Source organism: Myxocyprinus asiaticus, chromosome 13 (genome assembly GCF_019703515.2).
Source record: "Myxocyprinus asiaticus isolate MX2 ecotype Aquarium Trade chromosome 13, UBuf_Myxa_2, whole genome shotgun sequence".
Classification (NCBI taxonomy): Eukaryota; Metazoa; Chordata; class Actinopteri; order Cypriniformes; family Catostomidae; genus Myxocyprinus; species Myxocyprinus asiaticus.
Window position 1 is genome coordinate 24,954,413 of NC_059356.1, and position 26,367 is coordinate 24,980,779.

The 26,367-nt window shown below is 39.1% G+C and overlaps 2 protein-coding genes across 5 annotated transcripts in view; both read left to right on the forward strand.

The window, feature by feature from the left end:
- Window positions 1-993: 993 nt before the first annotated feature.
- The window catches only part of LOC127450847 (casein kinase I), a 55,090-nt gene continuing 29,716 nt past the window's right edge, over window positions 994-26,367 (forward strand). For 3 of the 4 annotated variants that reach the window (XM_051715259.1, XM_051715258.1, XM_051715257.1), the window contains exon 1: window positions 994-1,479. Coding sequence is in view for 2 of the 4 variants with exons in the window: in XM_051715258.1 (XP_051571218.1) it covers window positions 1,404-1,479 (76 nt within the window). In the remaining 2 variants the exon portion in view is untranslated. Of the gene's footprint in view, window positions 1,480-18,136; window positions 18,218-26,367 lie in introns of all 4 variants that reach the window. The other variant, XM_051715260.1, reaches the window with a different exon arrangement.
- On the forward strand, window positions 18,258-25,419 carry LOC127450852 (zinc finger BED domain-containing protein 4-like). Its single transcript, XM_051715271.1, has 2 exons — window positions 18,258-24,458; window positions 24,706-25,419. The coding sequence occupies exons 1-2, from the start codon at window positions 24,040-24,042 to the stop codon at window positions 25,199-25,201; spliced, it is 915 nt and encodes a 304-aa protein (XP_051571231.1). The 5' UTR covers window positions 18,258-24,039; the 3' UTR covers window positions 25,202-25,419.

Below are 26,367 nucleotides of genomic sequence, written 5' to 3' on the forward strand. Positions count from 1 at the left end.
AGCCATTTGTCCCTGTATGCATTAATTCTAAGTTGCTTTGATGAAAAAGGATCTACCAAGTAAATGGACATGTAATGATTATACATATTTTGGTTAGTGTATCAGAATTAGTGTACACTCAAAAATATATATTTTAGCCTATTTTTAAGATTTACACATTTCAATTTCATAACAAAATTCCATCAAATCGAACTGTTTAATGTTTAACCAAATTAATAAAACGTATATATATATTCTATTTTATTAAAGCTTAAATTTTGTTATGCATTTAAATGTCAATCTTAAAAATAGGCTAAAATATATTTTTGAGTGTAGTCACTAAAATTTTGTTGTTAATTTATCTTTGTTAATTTAACTTATTAGAGACCTTGCTAAATTATATGTTTTAAGCTGTTTTATAAAACACATCTTTTGCTATATTTTCTTCAAGGAAAGCAAGATTTTTTCAATGCAAAGATTTTATTTACAGTTATAAGACTCTCTATATGCATCTCTAGTCAGCATTTTAAGGTAGGGATGATAATTATGTTTAACAGTCACCAGTTTCGATTTGGATTTAGAGTATTAAAAAACTGGTTTTGCAAGTTTTTCCCCTGATGCATCATGAACACACCCAGTGAACACCTATGGATAAACTTTATAAATCTAATTCATCCATACTAATTGACAATTTAAAAAAAAAATAAATAAATAAATAAATAAAAAGAAAAAACTATTTATACATTTGTTTACATTCCTGTGCAATGTCCATAAAATCAGAAAAACACAATAAAAAAAAAAACGAGTCACTGTCTAATGAAAACATACTTAATACATTAACAAAGTTATTGTGTATCAAACCGGAGGTTATAAAGTTGTCAAAAGACTAAACAATAGACATCCAAGCATGGGTTTTGTTGTGTCGACCCGAGATTAGCCAGTGGTCTGCACGCAGTTGCTACGGGAAGTGACGTCATTGCGTGCGCTGGATTATTCAACGAATGGAGCGGCTGTTGTAGCAGCACAAGCGACCAGAGAGAGTAAATGGTAGGTGTAGGGCCAGTACAGCTAGGACGGAGTCGTTCTCAAAATCCGACTTCATCCTTTTTTAAACAAGTTATTTTCAGGGTAAAACTTACGGGAGCATAAAGTTCACACTTTACTCTTTTTAGCGAGCCTAGTATTTTGATGGTCACCGATTCGTAATGTTATAAAACGACTGGTGAAAGCGGGTAGCTTACTGTGAAGGGAATTAGCAGGATAGCAAGCTGTATAAGGGGATTCTGGCTGGGAGAGACGGAAGAATAGACGGATAACAAAGGACACATTTCCGTTGGCTTCCTGGCTTTTACCGAACAAATATAATTTAAATATCTCCCGTTAAAGCTAGCCTTATTGCTAGCTTTGTTATTTAGTCATTTATCATGGAATTGAGAGTAGGAAACCGATACAGACTGGGAAGGAAGATTGGCTCTGGATCCTTTGGTGACATTTATTTGGGTAAGTAGTCTTTCGTTTTATTTGTGTCTATTGACAGAGTCAGTACCAACTGTCCGTAAGTGAGACGAGTCAGATGAAAAATGCAACACAGCATATTTTGTTTTGAAACGTCAGATTCCCCACGTCCATCAGTCAGCTGCTATTGAAGGTCCCTTTGAGCAATACTTGGAAGCTGGAAAACCCCCACTTCAACCAACACTGTTATGATATTTGGTAAAACAGGCATTAGGCCCAATTTTGTAAGAAAATAACAATATGAAAAATATTAATTAACAAAACTCGGTGGTAACATTGAATCAGTCAGTCCAACCAAACCAGCCTGGTTCCATGGACTACAATTACAGTTTTGCTTGTTACATATTGTAGATTAACAATTTAATCTGCTCAACTGCTGTTATATCCATTTGTGTTTAAAACTAACATTGAAGAGATTTGGTAACAAATCAGTTTCTGACATGACCTACCAGTAACAACACAGTTCTGTGTTTTGGTTGATGCTTTCTCAACTGCATTTTATTTTATTTGATCCTTTTTTTTTTTTTTTTTTTTGCCATAAGTAGTTAAGGTCATGTATCTGATGATTTAATCTCACATTTGAAATGTGTAGGCTGCCTTTTAGATGAGTAATGTGAAGTGGATATGTTCAGACATATCCTGTCAAAGACGGTCTGAAGAGGAGTGGAGCCTGCATTGTCTAAAATCTAGCATTAATGTCAAGATTGAGTTCTCAGTCAACTTGTCCTGGTGATAAGTGATTTTGCCCCTTTTATTGACATTCTGTGTCTTTGTTGTTGACACAAGACACATTCTGTTGTAAAAAGCCTATAGGTTATATTATCTAGCATAACCATAAACTGATCTGACAGGAAGGTTTCCATGAAATTCAGTATACCTGACCTTTGACTGGTGGCCAGGCACAGAATGAACATGCCTCAGACAAGCTTAAGAGGAAGTGAAATTGTGCCTTGTTAAACCTCTTTATATTGCGTTTCTGTGACCAGATCTTTGCAAGCACTAGCCCGTGATTATGAGCATGTTGTACGGCAGAGTTGTTCCTACATGTTGACTGTAGTTCAGTACAACCTTTTCAAGAGTACTGTAATGGCAAGCTCCCTTTGCGTGCAAGTTTCAACTTAACATCCATGGCGTCTTGTGAAAGGCAGCAATGATGTAATATTTGCTTTTGTCATTGCTTTTGAAGGCCTTAGGCTTTAGATTCTTGTAGGTAGCTGCCTTGAATGTACCTTATGTTACTATAATGAAGATTCTGAATGCTGCCAGTAAGTCCAGGATAAAGCATCAATGAATCTTTGTGATATTTGGTTCTTTTTGAAGAATCCTGTACAGGCATTTATAGTTTGACCCATTATGCAAAGTTCAATAACTCAATTTGCAATATAGAATACATATGGCACAATAGTGCTTTGTGGTTTTATTAGCTTTGTGCTCCTGCTCAACTGTTTACCATGTCTTGTTGGAGTAGTGTGCCATGATCTCATTGCTGGCCTGAGTTCTGTGTTTATGATACTTTCTCAGCAGTACTTTGGTGGAGAAATGCTCCACACCTCCTTTCTGTACTTTTTTCCAGCAACAGCTTAAAACAACCATTAATTCCAAAGCAAAGATCCTAAATCTGAATCGAAAAGCTGCCCAGTATGTTCTTGCAAAAATTACCCAACACTTGGAGGAGTCCGTTGATGTTTGCAAACAAAGTGGGAAAAAGTTGATCAGCTGGTTTTTGTGTGGCTGTTTACATAGTTTCTGTTTGCTGCAGAAGTGCACTGTTGCAGAAGTGCACGGTCTGGGCGGCAGTCAAGCCTCAACTCTGCATGCTAGTTTTGGGTTACAGATGTTATCAGTGTTCTGTGAGATTAATTGTCATCAATACAACTCCAGTGTGTGAATTACAAATAGGGGTGGGAAGGTAAGTGACGATATGATATAATATCGATATATAGGTCACGATACAATATTATTGCAATTATTTTTGGTGTATTGCGATTCAAAACTACGATATATTGTGATATTTCACTCAATGTTTCTCATTCGTCTTCATCGAACTTAAGAAAACTGTTTCCAAATCACCAAATGCATTGTTAAATTAATATAAATGTGCCAGTTTATTTCCTAACATCTATGTACAATGTAAAGCCATAAGCATATAAGACCTTAATGGTGCACTCAGTAATTCTAATCCAATACACTTTTTGTCAAATTCTGCAAATATCTCCTCACAGTTGAACAAGCAGATAGAGCTGCCAAAGAAGCATTATAGTCAGAACCAGTAAAATGCTCTATTCCATTCACGGACCGAAAACCAACATTAAACGTATACATTAAAAATAAATGGCAGTCAGAATGGGATCAATGTTTAACCAACAAATTACGGGAAATAAATCCTGTTGTTGGGACAAGACACGTATTCCCTTTTAATAATTGTTGAGATCAAGTCAGTTACACTCAATGCTGGATAGGACATGCAAGGCTCACACACCAATTTTTACTGTCTGGAGAAAATTCACCAAAGTGCCCATCCTGTCAGAGCCCACTATTCATTAAACATGCCTTACTGGACTGTAACGCTTCTAAACACTTAAGGAACCTGCTGTTGACACTTTTGAAAAGATTTTTAACCATGTCAATTCAAATTTAGTTTTAAGGTTTTTAGAAAAAATGAATCTTAAACACCTTTTTTTGTTTTATTCTTGAATGACTAAACTGGATCTCACCATGAATATAGCCATAGAAGCTGGCATGGCATTTAAAAAAAAAAAAAAAAAAAAAAACATCTCACAGTCTGCTAGCTGTCCGTTCTGTGGGTGGGCTGAAAAAAAATCTAGTATTTGTACACAGCCCTGGCTCTGTAAATGGGACAAAAACAAAGTTGATCAGACCGATCCACACAGCACTACTCCAGCCAATCAACAACAGGGGGTGGTTCTTGCACGTGCACAGGTTGGGGGGTGGGGGCAGAGCGAGAGGGAAATTCATTAGAAGAGCGACGGCAAATCTGGCTGATGCAAACTTTCTAAACTCCGAGGACAAATGGATGAGAAACAGACCAAGAGAAAAGGTCAGACAAATATAAACTAAAAAAAGAAGGATTATGATAAGTCGAGGGCTAGGAGCCACGTCAACATTGGAGAGGCTTTTCAGCGGTGGAGAGAACTCCGAGAGGTAAAAGGCTTGAAGATGGATGCAGATGTTGCCCTTATTCTGCTCGATAGGTGGGTAAAATAAATTTAGCTGTTTCACAGAAACCATATATTCTGTTGTTGTGATGTTAGATTTAGTAGCAGGAGAATGTGAGTGTCTGGAGCTGGTGGGGCGGAGCTTTCAAAGGCGCACTGAAGGTAGGGGTGTGTTTGTTTTGGCAGTTGAGTTTGAATATCAACAGTGTTTCTCAGGAATCACTGAGTGCACCTTTAATGGCTCCCAATTTCTGTGGCTAGGTCAATGTAGCTAGTCTTTCTAAAAATAAATTATAGTACATTATAATACAATAGTTTCCCAAACACTTTAAAAACATTACAACACCGTTTCAATACACACAAGTATAATAGATTTCACCTAAATTGTTAGCCTGTTTTATATGATACAAACATTTTTGTCAAAATAACTCAATGTTACTACTGTAAACTCGTAATAAATTTGGGAGGGTGATTGTGTAAAACATGATAACTGCACCTCCTAAGGGATTGTTGTTGAATTCCTATATCGATTTGGAAAAGAGAAAATGTTTTCCCATCACCACAATATTAATGTTGAAAAATTTAAATATATAAATATTTGGCATGCAAATATCAATACAATATCACAAGGATATCACAATATCACAATATTTTAACATCTATATTTTTCTCACCTCTAATTACAAAGTGCCTAAATGTTGTTATGCAATAGTTGTGATTCAGCTGGTGTACTGGAAACAGCCGCATCCATGTACTCGGTAAGGGGCTTATGTAAAAACTCCCAATATCCCCACACCTGGGGAAGGCAGAGCACGATGAGCTCCAGCTGGGACTAAAGGGGGCCAGGCTGATCTGATCAACAACACATGCTCTCACCACCAAGCCTCTTAAAGTACAGCACTGGCCTGCCTACGTGCACTAGATAAGGGGAAATTGTACTCGTGTAGCTCTCATGAAAACACAGGCCATCTGGTTGAATATCTTGTGGCTTGTTAATGTGTAGAACCTTTATATTGAGTTAGGGTTAGTCCTAAAACATATTGAGTGTCTTTTGCCAGCTCAGCACATTGGCCCAATGTGACTACAATGTTTCCATCAGCTCCAGTAAATTTTCACTGAAATGCTGTTGGGTTTTCAAGCCTAACATCTTTGTAAAACACTTTTTCAAATGGTTTTTGACAAATGTAATTGTTTGTAAAGACAGCATGAATTTGCTTGACACACTTATTTCCTTAGCTGGCATATTTCCAAAGTTTGAGTGGGGTGTATTGAAGGGCTTGAGCCCTTCTAAATGGGCAATAGGTTTTAGTAATGTCATAGCCATGAACCATGAAAGTCCCTTTCAAGGCAAGTCAGTTCCCTGGGCGGCCAGGTTGGGAACACTTCTGGGCTGCTATTTTCTATGCATAACAGCGGCATAAAAGTTCAGCTCCTATATACCTGAATGGGAAAGACTGAAATGTCCAAAATGGTTGATCAAAATTATGATAAAGTAACATTTAAAATTTGCAGTAAAATCTGACAACAATGGTATCAATTGGAATGAGCTTTATTGCCAAGTATGCTTACACATACAAGGAATTTGTCTTGGTGACAGGAGCTTACAGTACACAACAATACAAAAACAGCAACAAGACTTTTAAAAAATAAAATTGAATAAAAAATATTGAAAAGAAAAAAGTATATATAGAATACACAATAGACTATATATATATATATATATATATATATATATATATATATATATATATATATATATATATACACACACATACATACATACATACATACACATCTAAATACAAATCGGTTATGTACAGTGCAAGGGAATGTAATGGCAGAAGAGGTAGGATGTGTTGGATAATATAAAAAGACTAAGCTGTGTATTGCACATTAATTATTGCTCAATGGGGCAATTTTAACTGTTCATGAGATGGATAGCCTGAGGGGAAAAAACTGTTCCTGTGCCTGACGGTTCTGGTGCTCAGAGCTCTGAAGCGTCGGCCAAAAGGCAACAGTTCAAAAAGGTAGTGGGCAGGGTGAGTGGGGTCCAGAGTGATTTTTCCAGCCTTTTTCCTCAATGTGGAAGTGTATAGTTCTTGAAGGGGGGGCAGGGGGCAACCAGTAATCCTCTCAGCAGTCCGAACTGTCCTTTGTAGTCTTCTGATGTCTGATTTCGTAGCTGAACCAAACCAGACAGTTATTGAAGTGCAGAGGACAGACTCAATGACCGCTGAGTAGAACTGTATCAGCAGAGCCTGTGGCAGGTTGAACTTCCTCAACTGGCAAAGGAAGTACAACCTCTGCTGGACCTTTTTCACAATGGAGTCAATGTGGGTCTCCCACTTCAGGTCCTGTGAGATGGTAGTGCCCAGGAACCTGAATGACTCCACTGCTGCCATAGTACTGTTTAGAATGGTGAGGGGGGATAATGTTGGGGGGTTCCTCCTAAAGTCCACAATCATCTCCACTGTTTTGAGCGTGTTCAGCTCAAGGTTGTTTTGACTGCACCAGACAGCCAGCTGTTTAACCTCCCTCCTGTATGCAGACTCATCGTCAAATCAGATGAGGCCAATGACAGTGGTGTCATCTGCAAACTTCAGGAGCTTGACAGAGGGATCCTTGGTGTAGAGAGAGAAGAGTAGTGGGGAGAGCACACATCCCTGGGGGGCACCAGTGCTGATTGTACAGGTGCTGGAAGTGAGTTTCCCCTGTCTCACAAGCTGCTGCCTGTCTGTCAGAAAGCTGGTAATCCACTGACAGATACAGAGAGTTGGTGTAATTTAGTCCGGAGAATAGCTGGGATGATGGTGTTGAAAGCCGAACTGAAGTCCACAAAAAGGATCCTTGCATATGTCCCTGGTCTGTCCAGATGTTGCAGGATATGATGCAATCCCATGTTGACTGCATCATCCACAGACCTGTTTGCTGTAAGCAAATTGAAGGGGATCTAGAAAGGGTCCAGTGATGTCCTTCAGGTGGGCCAACACCAGTCTCTCAAATGACTTCATGACCACAGACGTCAGGGCGACAGGTCTGTAGTCATTAAGGCCTGAGATTTTAGGTTTCTTTGGGATGGGGATGATAGTGGAACGTTTGAAGCAGCATGGGACTTCACACTGCTCCAGTGATCTATTGAAGATCTGTGTGAAGATGGGGGCCAGCTGGTTAGAATAGGATCTAAGACATGCAGGTGAAAAGCCATTTGGGCCCTGTGCTTTCCTTATCCTTTGTTTTCGAAAAGACTTGGCTCACATCATCTTCACAGATCTTAAGTGCAGGTTGAGTAGCAGGAGGAGGGAGGAGGGGGGTTGCAGGAGGTGTTGGTGTTTGTGTGAAGTGAAGGTCAGAGTGGGTGTGGGGTGTGAGATTAGGTCTTTCAAATCTACAGTAGAACACATTCAGGTCGTCAGCCAGTTGTTGGTCCACCACAGGGTTGGGGGTAGGAGTCCTGTAATTTGTAAGTTGTTTCATGCCACTCCACACTGATGCAGGGTCGTTAGCTGAAAACTTGTTTTTGATATATGATGTAACAGTATCTGTGAGCTCGTCCAGGTCTGAGGCTGCAGCCTCAAAAACACTCCAATACGTGCAATCGAAGCAGGCTTGTAGTTCCATCACTTTACAGTCCTTACTACAGGCTTAGCAAATTTTAATTTCTGTCTGTAGGTTGGAAGAAGATGAACCAGACAATGATCAGAGAGTCACAGAGCTGCTCTAGGAACAGAGCGATATGCATAATTTATTGTTTTTTAGCAGTGATCCAGTATATTTCTGTCTCTGGTTGGGCATGTAATGTGCTGTTTGTATTTGGGCAGTTCACGTGTGAGATTTGCTTTGTTAAAATCCCCAAGAATAATAATAACTGAGTCCAGGTATTGTTGTTCCATGTCTGTGATTTGATCAGCCAGCTGTTGCAGTGTGGCATTCAAACACGCGTTTGGCGCGGTATACACACCAGATTAAACGATGAAAATTTCCGCGGCGAGTAGAAAGGCTTACAGTTAATAAAGAGCGCTTCCAAATTAGGACAGCACATCCTCTTTAACGTTGTTACATCTGTACACCAACTTTCATTGATGTAAAAGCATGTTCCACCACCTCTCGTTTTCCCCGTTAACTCCGCGATGCGATCCACTCTGAACAGCTGAAAGCCCGGCATATGTAACGCGCTGTCCGGAATGGCTTCACTCAGCCAGGTTTCTGTGAAGCACAAGGCAGCAGAGGTTGAAAAGTCCTTGTTTGTGCAGGTGAGGAGATGTAGTTCGTCTGTTTTGTTAGGGAGAGCGGAGATTCGCTAGATGAATACTCGACGGAGCTTGACCAACGCGCCTGCTCGTCTCCCTCGCCTGCGTCTCCTAGCGTGTTTAAACAACACAGCTGCGCCTCCGACTAAAATGTCAAACAAAACGTCAGAATATTCAAAATCCGGAAAAAGATTGACTGGTATATGCTGTCGAATGTTCAGCAGTTCGTCTCTGGTAAAACTGACTGGAAAAAGATGACTAAACACAGGACAAACAAAAACAGCAAAACAATAGAAGCACTCCACACCGAGGCGGCCGTCTGCGGCACCATCATAATGTAAATAGTGCTTTAGCTCAGATCACACAAAAAAATGCTATTTTTCAGGCTGGTCCAACTAATGTGCATGCTCTTTCTCTAATTAACTGACAGGTGATGTCTGTATCTAGAAGGTAATTGGCTCTTTTAACTTTAAGGCAGGACTTCATTTCCTCCCATTCATTTTAACACAAGTGGTCCGTCGGGCTAAACAGTCTCTAGTCTAAATCTGCTTCATAGTTCAGTAGTCAAGGCACTGGCCAGGGAGTCAAAAATGTCTAGGGATGTCCCATTCGCTGAATCATTCCAGTGCACTGAAATATTCGCTCCCTAAAAATTCAGAGAATGCACTGTTAAAACCATGGAGCATCTTTGCTCACTATGTTCCTATAATGGAAAAGTCATCAAGTCTCAAGTCTCTCAAATTGTTGAAGGCAGTGTCATAAATATAAATGTATGAAGTCAAAGCCTTATTTACTCTTGTAAAAAAAAAAAAAAAAAAAAAAATTTGGAATTATCTTTCATCCATAATGTGCATGAAAGGGAAGCTTGTTGTTTGACTTGTTAGACGATTAGAAATGCATTCCTTTGCATTCCTTTTTTTTTTTTTTTGTAATTTATCTTTCATAATAGCACTGTATGTTTTAACATCTAGGGCTGCACAATTAATCGTATTTTTAGCACGATCACAATATCTGCTTCTCACGGTTAATTTAGCACAATAGACAGTGATATTAGTGAGCTAGCAAACAGAAGTTATTAGCCAGGTAAAGTTGCAAATTGTTGTTCTTTTTCATTATAGGCCGTTTCTGCAGATGATAGACCAAATCACAAGTTCTTTCTTAATCTGTTTTCACCTCACCTGACCAATCACGCTCTTTTTAGAGGTTCGCTACTGACCAATCACTGTTTCACTTTCGACCACGTGCTGAAACATAAAACCACGAGACGCCATAAGTGTCTTGTGTGCGCCGCACTGATCTGTAATATATTACACACACATGGAACACACATTGGGACAATGTTTTTTTTTTTTTTTTTTTTTTTCCCCCAAGGTTTATTATTTGTCACATACATGTGATGTAATGTAGTGAGATGTTTTTCCTTAGTTCCTCATCGCACAGTGCAACAACAAACAGAATCAACAACAAACTAAGGACATACACCCACATAATGATAAAAATAATAGAATAAAATATTTAGAGTATAAAGAAATATAAGGTAAATAAAATATTGTAGACAATATGCAAAATGGGGTAGGTTTAGGTTGTACAAATGCACACAATATACAGAACTACAGTCTGCAAAATGTTTAGTTAAAATTATAGTGTAAGCTGTTTTGTGTCTGTGTGATACTGGAATATACAGACTCTCAAGAATCCACATTCAGTAGCCAGATTGCCTGGGGATATAAACTCCTCCCGAGTCTCTCTGTGTTGGTCCTTAGGATCGGGTGGCGCTTCCCTGATGGGAGCACTGAAAAGAGTCTGTATCTGGGGTGGTTAAAGTCTTTGATAAATCTCCTGGCCCTTGTCCTGCATCGCTGGATGTAGGTGTCTGTGATGCAGGGGAGAGAAGTCCTGATGGCCTTCTCCGCTGTCCTCACCACTCTGGACAGTGCCTTTCAATCCTGGGCCATGGTGCCTCCGAACCAGGCGGTGATGCTCCCTGTGAGAAGACTCTCCACAGCCCCAGTTTAGAAAGCCCTCAGCACACTATGGGAGACCTTGAACCTTGCCAGGTGTCTTAGGTGGTAGAGACGCTGGCGTGCCCTTGTCACCAAGCTGTTTGTGTGTGTTGTCCAGAAGAGGTCTTCTGTGAGGTGGACCCCAAGGTATTTGAAGCTGCTCACCCTCTCAACTGTGGCCCCGTTGATCATCAGGGGGCTGTAGTTCCTCACCTGCTTCCTCCCTTAATCAATAACCATCTCCTTGGTCTTGGTGACATTCATGGGGAGGTTATTTCAACACCATGTGGAGAGGACATCCACTTCCTCCAAGTAGGCCTTATAGCGCCTTATAGGTGTTATAGTGTTCTCATAGAGTATCTGTGCTCGATGCACATGAAATTGATTCAGTCTCGTGCTTTAATGTACGAGGCTGAATCAGTTGTTTTATACAGAACAGCTGTGCTTTGAGTTCGGTTCATGCACGTCGCTAACGTGCACTAAATGGGTTATTTTAAAGTGCTACGCATTTACCTCAGTTGCACATTTGCGTCATTCCAAATATGTTTGGCCATAACAAATCTAAAGTATCCCCATGGCACCGGGGTTGTGTGGAGCGAGGAGGAAATGAGAGCATTTCATCATGTATGGAAGTAGGGATGCACCGATCCGATGCCTGGATCGGTATCGGCTCCGATACTGATGTTTTTAGACGGATCGAGTATCGGTCCGACGAGCCCGATCCAAATCCAATACTGTGTGTTAGTCATGTTCGTTACTGTCAAGCTCCAGAAATGACATAAAAGAACCATAAAAACACCATTGAAGTAGTTCATATGACTCGTGCATTTTATTCAAAGCCACTTGAAGATGTGTGATAGGTCTGTGCATCACAAAAGGCTGTGTTTAAGTAAATATATCAAATGCACGTGCAACGGCAGCGGGTTACTGAATGGCGCTGCTCCGTTTACACACACTCGCGGCTATTTTTAGCCTTCATGCGTTGTGCAACATTTGAGCGCTACTCACGAACAACATCTCGGATGTAGATGCTCAATAGTTCGGTTCGCTTATAATATGCATTTAGAATGGTGCCGAAGGTACATTTGACCAGAATTTGAATAAGAAGCGAATTAAACTACTGTGAACTTGCCTACAAACAGACATGCAGGACTTCCTGGAGAGTTCAGAATGACAAAATAAAAGCGTGAGTGTTTTAAAGTTAAAGGTGCACAAATTGAGATGTATTACTATTATAATATATTATTATTATTATTATCATTTGTTTACAAATTATAATAATATTTAAATTGAATGGGTTCCAAAAAATAACTGTGAATGAAAAGTGAACTGATATCTTACAACTAAATTGAACAAAAAAAGAGATCTGAATCCTAAAGTCCAGATACAAGTTGAATGTTTTTTGCAAAAAAAAAAAAAAAACTGCCTTTTCTACTGAACACTTAATTTTGCTGCACCATCATCCAGTAGACTAGTTAACAAAGTTTTTCTTAATAGTTTGTCAATTTATATTGAAATAATGTGTAGTTAAAGGTTTGTGTTTCTTTACATATAATTTGCATCACTCAGTGAGGTGTAGATATTCTAAACCGATTATGAAAAAATCGCTATCGGCCGATACTGAGATTTCAGATATCGGAATCGGATCAGAAGAGAAAAAGTGGTATCGGTGCATCCCTATATGGAAGGAGCACAAAACTGTTGTCACACTGTCACCTTTGCTGGTAACACACAGAAACAACGCACTGTCTTCCTTCAAATTAAAAGGCTTGATAAAATAATTAGACTTTCTTCAAAATAAATGCTTGAGACTGTATAGCAATTCTGCCAGCTCAGTTATTACAGAAAGGTATTACTATTAGCCTATATATTACTCTAGGGTATGGGAATATAGTATTGTTAATAGTAATCATTTAAAGAATGGCTCTTAAGAGGATACAAGTGTAAACACCCTACAAAGTAGCTGTTTCTATTAGCAGTAAAGAATGGGCAAAACGACTTAATTTTGGTCAAAAGGAATCATTTACTAGTTTGTAGCTCTAACAACTTGTTCAACATGAGAGCTACTGTTTAATGTAATTATTATTATTATTATTTTTTTTTTAAATGACAAAATAATCGTGATATAATAGATTAAAATTGAGCAAAATAATCGTGATTATCATTTTCATCATTATCGTGCAGCTCTAACATCTTCAATGACAATGCATGATAGTGTCTTTAATACAGCAATGTTGTTGATAGTGTTGAAATGCATGACCTCGTAATTGTGTTGCCGTTAATAGTCATCGGTGTCCCAAAGTTAAGTTAATTTAACACCTTCGCTAGTGCCCGAATTCTGTTCACGATATACTGATTCACCTCCTGGGGAGTTAAGCTCAAAATATACTTTGGGACAGGACACGTGATGCAAATCTCGTCATCGCCGGTAAATAACAAGAGACGAGACAAGACAGCACGTCAAGAGCGCATGTGTAAGGAGGTCAGGAGATAACTGCATTTGTATAACTAGAGTCTGAAGGAATATATCTTTATGGGTCTAAACTCCTGAAGAGAAATTGTCCAGCATCTCATAGCAGTTGTAGCGTGCATGCGCCAACCACCTGTGAATGCACGCACAGTCAAACGGTATATACTTTGACAGGCTCTCTTTCGACTGTATGAAGATGCTGAGCAATAGCTTCAAAATCGAAGTATGCTTTGGGCTTCAGGGAGTGAGATTAGATGCACTCCAGGATTTGTTGCTTGCTAGTTGCAGGTTACGTTATGGGGATGTCTGGATAAGTCAATTCTCATTCTAGAGGGCACTTAAGTGGACAAATATCTGTATAGTGCAGAGCTGTTAATTCTCAATGCTAAAAGTACATTTTGTTAACATTTAGGAGGACACTATTATATACAGTGGCATGCAAAAGTTTGGGCACCCCTGATCAAAATTTCTGTTGCTGTGAGTAGCTAAGCGAGCAAAAGATAAAGTTAAAGATGACACATTTCTTTAATATTTTAAGCAATTTTACTTTTTTATATTCATCTTTTACAGTTTCAAAATAACAAAAAAGGAAAAGGGCCCGAAGCAAAATTTGGGCACTCTGCATGGTCAGTACTTTTTAACACCCCCTGGCAAGTATCACAGCTTGTAAAAGCTTTTTGTAGCCAGCTAAGTGTCTTTCCATTTTTGTTTGGGGGATTTTCGCCCATTCTTCCTTGCAATAGTTCTGTGAGATTCTTGGGCCGTCTTGCATGCACTGCTCTTTTGAGGTCTATCCACAGATATTTGATGATGTATAGGTCGGGGGACTGTGAGGGCCATGGCAAAACCTTCAGCTTGCGCCTCTTGAGGTCATCCATTGTGGATTTTGAGGTGTGTTTAGGATCATTATCCTGTTGTAGAAGCAATCCTCTTTCATCTTCAGCTTTTGTACAGATGGTGTGATGTTTGCTTCCAGAATATGCTGGTATTTAGTTTAATCCATTCTTTCCTCTACCAGTGAAATGTTCCCCTGTGCCACTGGCATCAACACAAGCCCAAAGCATGATCGATCCACCCCCGTGCTTAACAGTTGGAGAGGTGTTCTTTTCATGAAATTCTGCACCCTTTTATCTACAAACTTCATCAGTCCACAGGACTTGTTTTCAAAATGCATCAGGCTTGTTTAGATGCTCATTTGCAAACTTCTGATGCTGAAATTTGTGGTGAGGATGCAGGAAAGGTTTTCTTCTTACGACTCTTCCATGAAGTTCATATTTGTGCAGGTGTCGCTGTACAGTAGAACAGTGCACCACTACTCCAGAGTCTGTTAAATCTTCCTTATGGTCTTTTGCAGTCAAACAGAGTTTTTGATTTGCCTTTCTAGCAATCCTACATTGAACTCCACCGTTCCTGTTAACTACCATTTCTTAATTACATTATGAACTGAGGAAACAGCTACCTGAAAACGCTTTGCTATCTTCTTATAGCATTCTCCCACTTTGTGGGCATCAATTATTTTAATTTTCAGAGTGCTAGGCAGCTGCTTAGAGGAGCCCATGGCTGCTGATTGTTGGGTCAAGATTTGAGGAGTCAGAGTATGTTTAATGCTTTGAAATTTGCATCACCTGGCCTTTCCAAATGATGATTGTGAACAAGCCATTGCCCTAACAAGCTAATTGAGGTCTGAGACTTTGGTAAAAGTTATCTGAGAGCTCAAATCTCTTGGGGTGCCAAAACATTTGCATGGTGCTCCTTTCCCTTTTTTCACTCTAAAATTGTTCAAAATAAAAATAATAAACTAATATTGCTCAAAATGTTGAAAAGAATGTTTCATCTTTAACTTTATGCCTTTTGGAGATCAGTTCATCTTCTACTCACTTAACTATTCACAGCAACAGAAATTCTGACCACGGGTGCCCAAACTTTTGCATGCCACTGTAGATTACCTTGAAGCTAACAAACATGTACTAAAAGCAACAAAACTCTTTAATTTTCATTTCATATAGTCATAAGTATTGTCATAAATCTCTAAAGTTCATTTGTTACTACTGGACTCTTGAAAACAGGACACTTTCACACACTATTCTCTTGTGCCAGTGATGCATATTCAGCAAATCTCGCTAATGTATTGAACCTAAAAAACTAAACGCAAGTATCCATCTGTCTTCACACTGCAGAAACCAACAATCTTGCAGTCACGCAAAATGAATTTCTGCATGTGCATATGAATGAGATGAGTGCAACCAATTTGTTCTCCAGACCTCCTAATCCTCCTTCCCTCTGGTAAGCCCTGGCTCTGGAGTGAGCGATGGGGCTGAGAATTGTGCCAGCTGCCTGCACTTGGGGGTAGCAGAGTTTTATTGATCTCCAAGATTGCATCATGGAAGGCTTCCCCAGGAATAAGGATGTAACAGTTTCACTGTATACTTCGGTTTTAAAACGGACTGTAACGAGGAGGAGTGCACGGCCGGCACTGAATCAGCTGATAACTGTAACAGTTCAAAGGTGGGCAAGGAGGCGGTGGGAACCGGCTGAACAATAAACAATCTTTAATGATATAAATGAACTTAAAACAACTTGAAACATAAGGACACAGACACACATGCAGCGCGGTCTTGTGCGTCTCTCTCTCTCTCTCTCTCTCTCTCTCTCTCTCTCTCTCTCTCTCTCTAACTGGCGCCTCCGGCTCCCCTTTATCTCGCTCTCCCGTTGATCAGCTGATTCAGTGCTGGCTGTACCATCACGGCCCGGCCAAGCCGCCCTCCTCGTCACACAGACGGTTTTCATACCGTTGACTGCTTCTCATTCCGGGATTGCATAAATATAAAGTCAGGTTTTTTTTCTGAACTTTTCTCCAATTCAAATCAGTCACATTTACACAGCATCATATAAAATTGACGTCATAAAATAAATCTCTAAATTGCAACTTCCTCATTTTTACGTTCAGCTGTCACTCAATTTTAAAGGCGACACGCGTCTCACAAGCGCAGCACACAGACATGTCGGAGCCTGAACCTTATTTCCCCCACCAAAGCAGTTGAAGTCATTGGTGTGGGAATACTTTGGGTATGTTTAAGTCGACCCACGAGCCACCATCAATGTTTCTCAGTTACCCAGTTTGTGAAGTTTGTCACAAAAAGTGCAGTTTCAGAAAACACTTCAAACCTGAAGCACCATCTCCGTGTGCATCATCCCACGGAATTTGTGGAGAGAATGTATGTGAAAATGCAGTATATAGTATTCTAAATTATAGACCCCCTTCCTTAAACCAGATACAATACAGTTTTACATGATATGTAATTACTCATTTGGTTTATAGAAAGACTGACAATATGTGTGCTGTCTGTCACACAAACACAGCAAACAAATTTAAGCACTTATATGCAACGTTACGGTGGGCCGACTGCTCTTGTGTGTATTTGCTAAGGTGCTGTGCAACAGTAGGCCCACAATGTGTTTAATCATGTTTTACGGAATATGGTTTACAGAGTGCTTTAGGCATACAGGAAATGAACAGTGGTACTGTAGCAGAAAAAAAGAGAAGAACTCTGATAAACTGCAAATGAATAATCATTCATTTTTCAGTTGGAATTGTTTGGCATAAAAATTTTTTTTTTTTTAAAAAAGCTACCTTTTACTGAATTAAATGCATATCTGAACTGTTAACCTGGGTTGTAATCTTTACGAATTTGTTTCTGCTAAAATTAATTTCATATATCTTAAAATAGTAATTCAAAAGTAAAGTTTTACAATATGTTTTACAAATAATTTGCAGTAGGGAGCATGACATTTTTAGTCTAAATTTAGCTAGAACTGAATATTAAACTACTAATAATATAAGCAGTGCACCTTAGTACCATCATACCATGGTGTTTTTTGTGACAGTTATCATACTGTATAAATCTCATATGGTCACACCCCTACCCACAAAATTGAAAGTTTATCTTCAAAATTAAATTAAGAAATCAAAATGAAAGTTTTGCTGCTTTTAGCTGTCCATATCCATTAGCTTTAAGGTAATCTGTATGATAGTGTACCTTTAAATGTTGACACAATTTGTTTTCAGAAGATAAAAGCATTTAAAATCTGCAGTCTCTCTCTTCCATCTAAACAGACCCTGAAAAGATGCTTTCTAGCACGAGAATGCACACTCCCACATCAATCTGCTCAGGGCACATGGCTGTGTTCTCATCTGCGCTGATGGTACCTGGGAGGGAGCACAATCCATGCATTAGGGTCGCTCTGAATAATAACTTAAAAAGTGAGTTGTGAATGACTGTTATCACCTTTCAGCCCTCTGACGCTCTCAGACTGGAGGGGAATTATGTTTGAAGGGAGTAGGGCAAAAAAGTTTCAACAGGCCAAATGTAAGAAAAAACTGATCATGCTTTTATAGAAACCAATATAAATGGGCCAATGAGTACTTTTTTGGAGTCTGAAGCACTTTGGATGTCAAAAGCACTTTTAAGCTGAAGAGACCTGACTGGCTGTCAAATGTGTGATGTATATGCAGTGACTAGATGGATACTTTGGGCATTATAATCAGTCCTGTTATTTGCTGTTGAATTGCATGCATGTAGATAAGGATGGGCTCCTGTGATGTTTACTGATGTATTGAAAGCATGCATCTCAACATGCCCTCTGTGCTGTCAGTATAGGGAAGAAAGGACATTCTCTCTTGTAAATGTGCCCAGGCAAATCAAATTCCACTAAACATAACTCCTGTATCTTCACTGTAATCTGCAGGTATTCACCAGGACTTGCGGTGCAACACTTTCATGGAGGCATGAAATGCATAAAGATCAAGAGAAGACATTTTTGCCCAATGTAAAGCATACCATTCACCTTAGACCTGAGTGTTGGATAAAGTGAGCAAATGTTGAAGTAATTGTAGATTTGGTAATTTCATTTATAGAAGAAAATGTCTGAATGGATCTGTTTATTTGCGTGGTCCACTGGCTGTTTGAATATGTGGACTTTGCTTGTTGTTAGAAATCTGATCAGGTTTCTGGGCTTTGCTCATTATGGTAGTATGCATTCAGTGTATCTGATGTGTAGCTGTTTCTCTTTCCCCGTGAATGCACTCAAAATGTAAGGCTAAAAAAGGCTGGCACTCACTGTTGTGTGACGGGAAGATTTTAGATGGAAATGGCTGGATTGCCTGGATTAAGAACATTTCAAATAATCACAATCTCAGGCCACAGAGGGATTTTCTCAGACTTAAACTTTTGAGGTTATTGTTACTTGTACAATAGTGACGGTAGAGATTAGGGCTGGGTGGTTAATAACATTTTATTTTCAGTTACGATTTTGACTTCCAGTGATTTATGAAAACAAGATAATCGAGATTTGAAACAGTTGTTGCAGAGATTGAATCTTCTCCCGGCTGATGTACACTCATCACTCGCACGTTTGCTGCAGCTAGATTATAACATGATGGCTCGTGACATAGTGAATCATATTATATGTGTCACATTCACTGTGTGTATCTTATCATGAAGAAAATCGGTGATATGCAGCTCTATTTAGAAGTGTTTGTTTTTTGTGAGTTAAGCATGGATCGATGTGAACAAAGGTTAGAGAGTGTAGTCTTAGCCCATTATACACTGGAACAAAATACATTTTTGATTAGTCTTTTTTTTTTTTGCTTGTTTTCCAAAATAATATCTAAAACTCCTTTAAAACAACGTACATTTACTTTAGGAGCTATACTGCAGAAGAGAAAATTGTTATTGGAGAATGTTGAATATAAGATTTAATCAGGGCTCGACATTTACAATGCTTGTCCGGGACAAGTGAATTTTTGAAGGGGCAAGTGAAAAGAATTTTACTTGCCCGACCGGATAAACAGACTGATTAAAACATCAATAATGAAAAAATAACTGGCTATATTTGTGATAGCCTAGGCCTATGTCACTTATTAGAAAGTTCATATTCTTATTCTGCTGTTGAAAGTAATCCAGAGCATGTAATTTTATAATTCGCTAGCGATCTAGTAACAGCTTCGCCCTGTTTGATTGACGAGCGGCGTGTGTGCGCTGAACATGCTCCGAAACGTGTTCCGAAAATGCACGCGCTAATGCGCGCCTGAATGGTCAAATACATTTTAAAATTTCGCCAAAGTGCCCTTCTTGGTGAGGTCTTCTTGTAAACACAGAGATTGATGTCTAAAGTGAACGTATCTATTGCGAGCTTTGGATTAAAATGTCGGACTTGTAAGTGTAAATTTAAGCTAATAGACCTGCTGCCGTCTAGTGTGTCATTATAATAACCATAACAAGAAAACACTCACTGCTCTTGACTGAATAACTTTAGTAGTTTTAAAAAGTATTAATGTATTATAATCATATAGTAAAGACCAGTAGTAGTTTTTGTATTGATTAATAGTGACTATGATTTTTGTCATAATCGAGCAGCCCTAGTAGAGATGCACCAATGTATTGGACAAGCAAATGTATCATCCGATAAAAGCAATTATCTGCGTTACTGGACATCGACCGATTGTTTAAAAACACCTGATGATCAGGGCCGATAAGGCTTTTTTCTGTCAAAACACCTGCAACCTGTGTTGTGTGAAAGAAAATTCTCTTGTACAGAATTATTTTGAATTGGGGAACAATGACAGCAGAGTTGCAATTGTAATTTTTACGCTGCTAGAATTTTCCAAGGTGGAAAAAATATTTAACAACTCATTTGATTACTCACATTAAAGCTCGACACAGCAAGCAATGTGATTGTTAAAGCTAAATCGGAGGCTGCTTCAGCTAAAAAGGGACAAGCTAAGCAATTCAGTTAATGCAAGTTATTAATGTGCTTTTTTTTTATTTTATTTTTTATAATCGAGACCAGTTAGCTATCTCTGAAACATGGAAGACACAGTCTTAGAAAATAAGGTTATTTTTACAATTTATTTTGAAGTTTTGTAATTAGCAGTGATTTGAAACAAGGTAACATAAAAAAGCAGAACCAGCAAACTATAGTCATCGGCAGATGTTTTACTAAATAATCACATATCGGTATCGGCGCACAAATTTTGTATCAGTGCATCCTTTGTGGCAGTTTATCTCTTTCGTAAAATATTTATCTTTATTTGTATAGTTGCATACTATCCAGTAGGCCCTGTGGATTGTGTCTGTTTCCCATTCCACCCGCCCCTCTCATTGAAAGTTAATTGTGACCTAGAGGGTAACTTTTCCCGAGCATCTTCCTGTGCTATACTTCTCCGTATAGTTACGGTCTGCACCGCATATATAGGGTTAACAGTCTGCTCATGAAAAGAATGAAAAAAAATTTTTTACATGCTAGAGGCCAGTGCAGGTCAAGTTGGTTATGCTATTGTTTGTTAAATGTCTCATTAGTCTGATTATTAGAGGTTGACCAATAGTGGGTTTTGCTGATACTGATAATTAAGGTGGGAAAACAGACCAATAGCCGATTAATCGGCTGACAGTTGTAAAAATGTATAATATAAATGAAAACTTTCCACTCAGTGTAAAATAATGCTGAACTTTAGTGAATATTACTTTCCATGGCCATACTTTCTCCCACACTTCAAAGCCTTTGCCATCTGAAATTAATGAAAATTTTAATTAAAATGTTAAAGGTCAAATGTGTTTATTGTTCAGCAGTAACATAAAACACTGCCTTACAAAGCCAAATATCGACTGTATGCTTCATCACTACTGACAATATTTATTATATTATTTTATCATATTAAATCTATAAATGATGTACAGGAAAGGGAGAGAGAAAAAGGGATAGCAATAAAATCAAGTCTTGTCTTTTTAAAGGTGAATTTTGAACAGCATTGTCTGTAGCAGGGGTACTTAATTTAAGTTCCAAGAGGTCCGATCTCTCCATTTCCTTCCCAGCAAAGGTCCGGATAATAATTACTTAATCTGTGTCAGTAGTCAGTATGGATATGAGTCATATATCAGACAGATAGTTCCACTTTGCTTCATTCTTGTTTTCTGCAATGTGTTTAGGCAAAAGATGCTAGTATCCATCTATATTGCTGCTCACCGTGTTTCCGCTACTGTTAACTCTACTTAACTGCACCTGCAACTCTACTTAACAGGGTTTATGTGACACCAGTTGAAGTCAGAAGTTTATATACACTTAGGTTGAAGTCATTAAAACTCATTTTTTAACCACTCCACAGATTTAATATTAGCAAACTATAGTTTTGGCAAGTCTTTTAGGACATCTACTTTGTGCATGACACAAGTAATTTTTCCAACAGTTGTTTACAGACAGATTGTTTCACATTTAATTGACTCTATCACAATTTCAGTGGGTCAGAGGTTTACATACACTAAGTTATCCGTGCCTTTAAGCAGCTTGGAAATTCCAGAAAATGATGTTAAGCCTTTAGACAATTAGCCAATTAGCTTCTGATAGGAGGTGTACTGAATTGGAGGTGTACCTGTGGATGTATTTTAAGGCCTACATTCAAACTCAGTGCCTCTTTGCTTGACATCATGGGAAAATCAAAGGAAATCAGCCAAGACCTCAGAAAACAAATTGTGGACCTCCACAAGTCTGGTTCATTTCTTGGGAGCAATTTCCAAACACTTGAAGCTACCACGTTCTAGAGGTCGACCGATAGTGGATTTTACCAATACCGATAACTAAGTTGGGCAGTAACTGCCGATAACCGATTAATCAACCGATAGTTTTTAAAATTGATACTGAATGAAAAAAGAACACTCAAAGTAAAATAGTGTTGAACTTTATTACAAAAATAAACAGTACTGACTGAACCATGGAAATGGATTGTACCTCCTTGCTCGCACATACTTTTTCAGTTCTACCCACAAATTTTCTATCGGATTGAGGTCAGGGCTTTGTGTTGGCCACTCCAGTACCTTGACTTTGTTGTACTTAAGCCATTTTGCCACAACTTTGGAGGTATGCTTGGGGTCATTGTCCGTTTGGAAGACCCATTTGTGACCAAGCTTTAACTTCCTGGCTGATTTCTTGAGATGTTGCTTCAATATATTCACATAAATTTCCTTCCTCATGATGCCATCTATTTTGTGAAGTGCACCAGTCCCTCCTGCAGCAAAGCACCCCCACAACATGATGCTGCCACCCCCATGCTTCACGGTTGGGATGGTGTTCTTCAGCTTGCAAGCCTCACCCTTTTTCCTCCAAACATAACAATGGTCATTATGGCCAAACAGTTAAATTTTTGTTTCATTAGACCAGAGGACATTTCTCCAAAAAGTAAGATCTTTGTCCCTGTGTGCACTTGCAAACTGTAGTCTATTTTTTTTTTAAATTTTTTAAATTGTGGCGGTTTGAGCTGTGGCTTCTTCCTTGCTGAGCAGCCTTTCAGGTTATGTCGATATAGGACTCGTTTTACTGTGGATATAGATACTTGTCTACCTGTTTCCTCCAGCATCTTCACAAGGTCCTTTGCTTTTGTTCTGGGATTGATTTGCCCTTTTTGCACCAAACTACGTTAATCACTAGGAGACCGAATGCATCTGCTTCCTGATCGGTATGATGGCTGCGTGGTCCCATGGCATTTATACTTGCGAACTATTTAGGGATGATCCGATCCACGTCATCGGTATCGGGCCGATACTGGCCCAGAACGCGAGATCGGAGGGGAGAAAAAAATATGATCCGATACCTATCCAACACAAACCATGGGAAAATCTAGCTTAAACCATCGCCTAAATGCTTGTATGTTAGCATTTCCTGTGCTGCGACATCCAGTTATGTGGCGCAGCCTGTCACGTGATAACAGTAGTAGCCAATTATAGTAACATCAGTATGATAGTTAGCTAACTTAAAGAATAGTCATGTCAGCGGTGTGGAAGTATTTTAACCTTAAAGAGGAAAAAAGCAATGCGTTATGCAATGGTCGAATGCAAAATTTGCAACGCAAATGTTTCGAGGGGTGGCAGTGCTGTTGGTCGGTTTAACACCACAAACTTAAGCATTTGGAAAAACACCACACGGAACAACACCAGGAATTACTGCAAGCAACAGCTGCAAAGAAGAGCAAAACGCCCCAACAGCAGACATTGTTGGAATCAATAAAAAGTCGAGAGACACTCCCCCCATGCAGCAAAAAGGCGAAATTGATAACGGAGAAACTAGTTCAGTTTATTGTCCTGGACGACCAACCCCTATCGGTGGTAGAAAATGTGGGGTTTCGACGCTTAATTGAGCATCTCGAGCCTTGCTACGCTTTGCCCAGTCGCCAATATATAACGGAAAAGGTCATCCCTCATATGCACAATGAAGTTTGCGATTTCCTCTCCAAACTCTTGGAGAATGTAGGTGCAGTTAGTCTCACAACAGACATCTGGAGCTCAGACGTGAGTTCAATGTCCTTGTTGAGTCTGACCGCGCAATGGATAGACATTGAGGAGATGCTGCGTGAAGAATGGAAGATGAATAAAAACAGTCCATGTAGTTTTAAAGGACAATGCCAAAAACATGAAGAAGGCCATGGATCAACTTGGCGTGGTGAGTTTAGGATGCTTCGCGGGCACACTGCAGCTAATTGTACATGAGTGACTGTTGTCGCAACGCAGTGTGATGCATTGCCCAATGCAAGAAAAATTGTAGGCCACTTTAAACACTCACCCCTTGCCTATTCACGGTTAGAAGACATCCAAGTAGAGCTAAATATGCAGCCTAAGCGTCTGCAGCAGGACGTCCAAACTAAATGGAACAGCACCCAGTACATGATTGAAAGCCTCATTGCGCAAAAACGGACACTATCTGCATATACAGCTGAATACGACCTGCCAGCCACACTGACAGCAAACCAGTTGGGGCTGTTGGAGAAGGCTTCCACGGTTCTGGTCCCTTTTGAGGAGATGACAAGGGAGGAGACTGCATCCTCCGCATCTGTAGCTGATGTCATCCCTATTGTGTGTGTCCTGAAACATGTTCTCAGTCAGGAAAATGAGGCTGATCAGGCGATTAAGATGATTGATTTAATGAAAAGTACCCTCCTTGACGCAGTCAACAGATGTTTTAATGACGTGGAATCTGAGCCATTATACTCGGTTGCTACTCTGCTGGATCCACATTACAAAGACAGGTAAGGGAATTTTTGTTAACTTGATTTAGCCCTATCTGATTCGTGTGTGTGTGTGTGTGTGTGTGAGAGAGTGAGTGAGTGAGTGAGTGAGAGAGAGTAACAAATCCCTCATACCTCTATGGAATTTGCACAACCATTTCATTATTTTCACAAATCACATGTCAAGTACAAGTCTTCCGAGCAGACAAATAACTTGATATTAAGGAAATATTAGACTATTAATATTTGATATATTTTATCATACCAGGTACTTCACAAATGCAGACACTTTGAGACTTGGAAAAGAATCATTAATGGCAGAGGTAGGAAAGATGGAGGAAGTGTTGAAGACTACATCTGAAACTACAGCCTCCGAGCCAGCAGACAAAACTCCACGGATGGAGGCTTTAGGCACAAGTACCAGCAGCCTTGGCAGCATCTTTGATGAAATCCTGGAGGAGAGCCAAGTATTACCTGTTCCTAAGATAACCACAAGTGCACAAATTCAAGTGGAGACCTACCTAAGTGAGGCAAATATTCCACGGTCAGACAATCCCTTGCTTTACTGGAAAGTAAACCAACCTCGACTGTCCTCCCTGGCAGCCATGGCAACTAAGTTTATCTGTGCTCCCTGCACAAGTGTAGAGAGTGAGAGGCTCTTTAGCACAGCCTCAAATGTTGTTGATGAAAGGAGCAGGCTGACATCGGAGACCACTGAAATACTTATCTTCCTAAAGAAAAATCTGCCCCTCATGGTTATGTGAGCAAATGTAAAACATGTTCAAGAGCTTTGTTACAGAGAAACGGCACCTGTGAAAGGTTTTTTTTTACTTTTTTTTTTATTTTTTTTTTTATCATTGTTAAAGCAGCTATGTCAGTAAGGTTAAGGTTTAAACTGTTTAAGGTCAAGGTAAGGTTTAAAATGTTTGTTAATGTTATGTTATTTATTTGGAATGTTATACATATGTATGTCTTACAGTGCCATTTTGTTATTACTACTGTGATTTGCGCACAGCTGCACTGTAAGGGATAGTTTTGTATTTGTTTATTTACAATGCTGAATGCTGCTGTTTAAATTGTTTTAACCTTAAACCTGTTGGTAGCTTTAAGTACTGCAGTACCTGTTTGTGTTTGAATAAAGGGTGGCAGTCTTTCATAATCAACTGTTGTTGTGGACTATATACTGGAGAAGTATTTGTTCTCCATTTGAGTGAGACATTTTTAGGTGGCTAATTGAGCAAAGTGCTTCCATATATTTTATTATTATTATTAGATCAAGAATAAAACAAAATATCGGATTGATATCGGTATCGGCAAATAGCCAAAGCTGCGGCATCTGTATCAGAAGTGAAAAAGTGGTATCGGGACATCCCTAGTACTATTGTTTATACAGATGAACATGGTACCTTCAAGCATTTGGAAATTGCTCCAAAGGATGAACCAGACTTGTGGAGGTCCACAATTTATTTTCTGAGGTCTTGGCTGATTTCTTTTGATTTTCCCATGATTTCAAGCAAAGAGGCCCTGAGTTTGAAGGTAGGCCTTAAAATATATCCACAGGTACACCTCCAATTGACTACATATACTTGGTATATGTAAACTTCTGACCCACTGGAATTGTGATATAGTCAATTAAAAATGAAACTATCTGTCTGTAAACTATTGTTGAAAAATTACTTGTCATGCCAAAGTAGATGTCCTAAAAGACTTGCCAAAACTATAGTTTGCTAAAATGAAATCTGTGTAGTGGTTAAAAAAATGAGGTTTAATGACTTAAGTGTAAACCTAAGGTTTACATGACCTAAGTGTATGTAAACTTCTGACTTCAACTGTACATACCGGGGCAAAAATCATAGTGCACTTGTCAACTTGTGCAAATACTTGAGACAACAAGATCCTTTTTATTTATTTTTTAAAAATTTTTTTTTTT

Bases quoted from the DNA above. Each gene is read 5' to 3' on its own strand.
- LOC127450852 (XM_051715271.1), top strand. From the start codon at position 24,040: ATGCAGCCTAAGCGTCTGCAGCAGGACGTCCAAACTAAATGGAACAGC. The intron at 24,459-24,705 runs GTAAGGGAATTT...TTATCATACCAG, and splicing joins GATCCACATTACAAAGACAG to GTACTTCACAAATGCAGACA.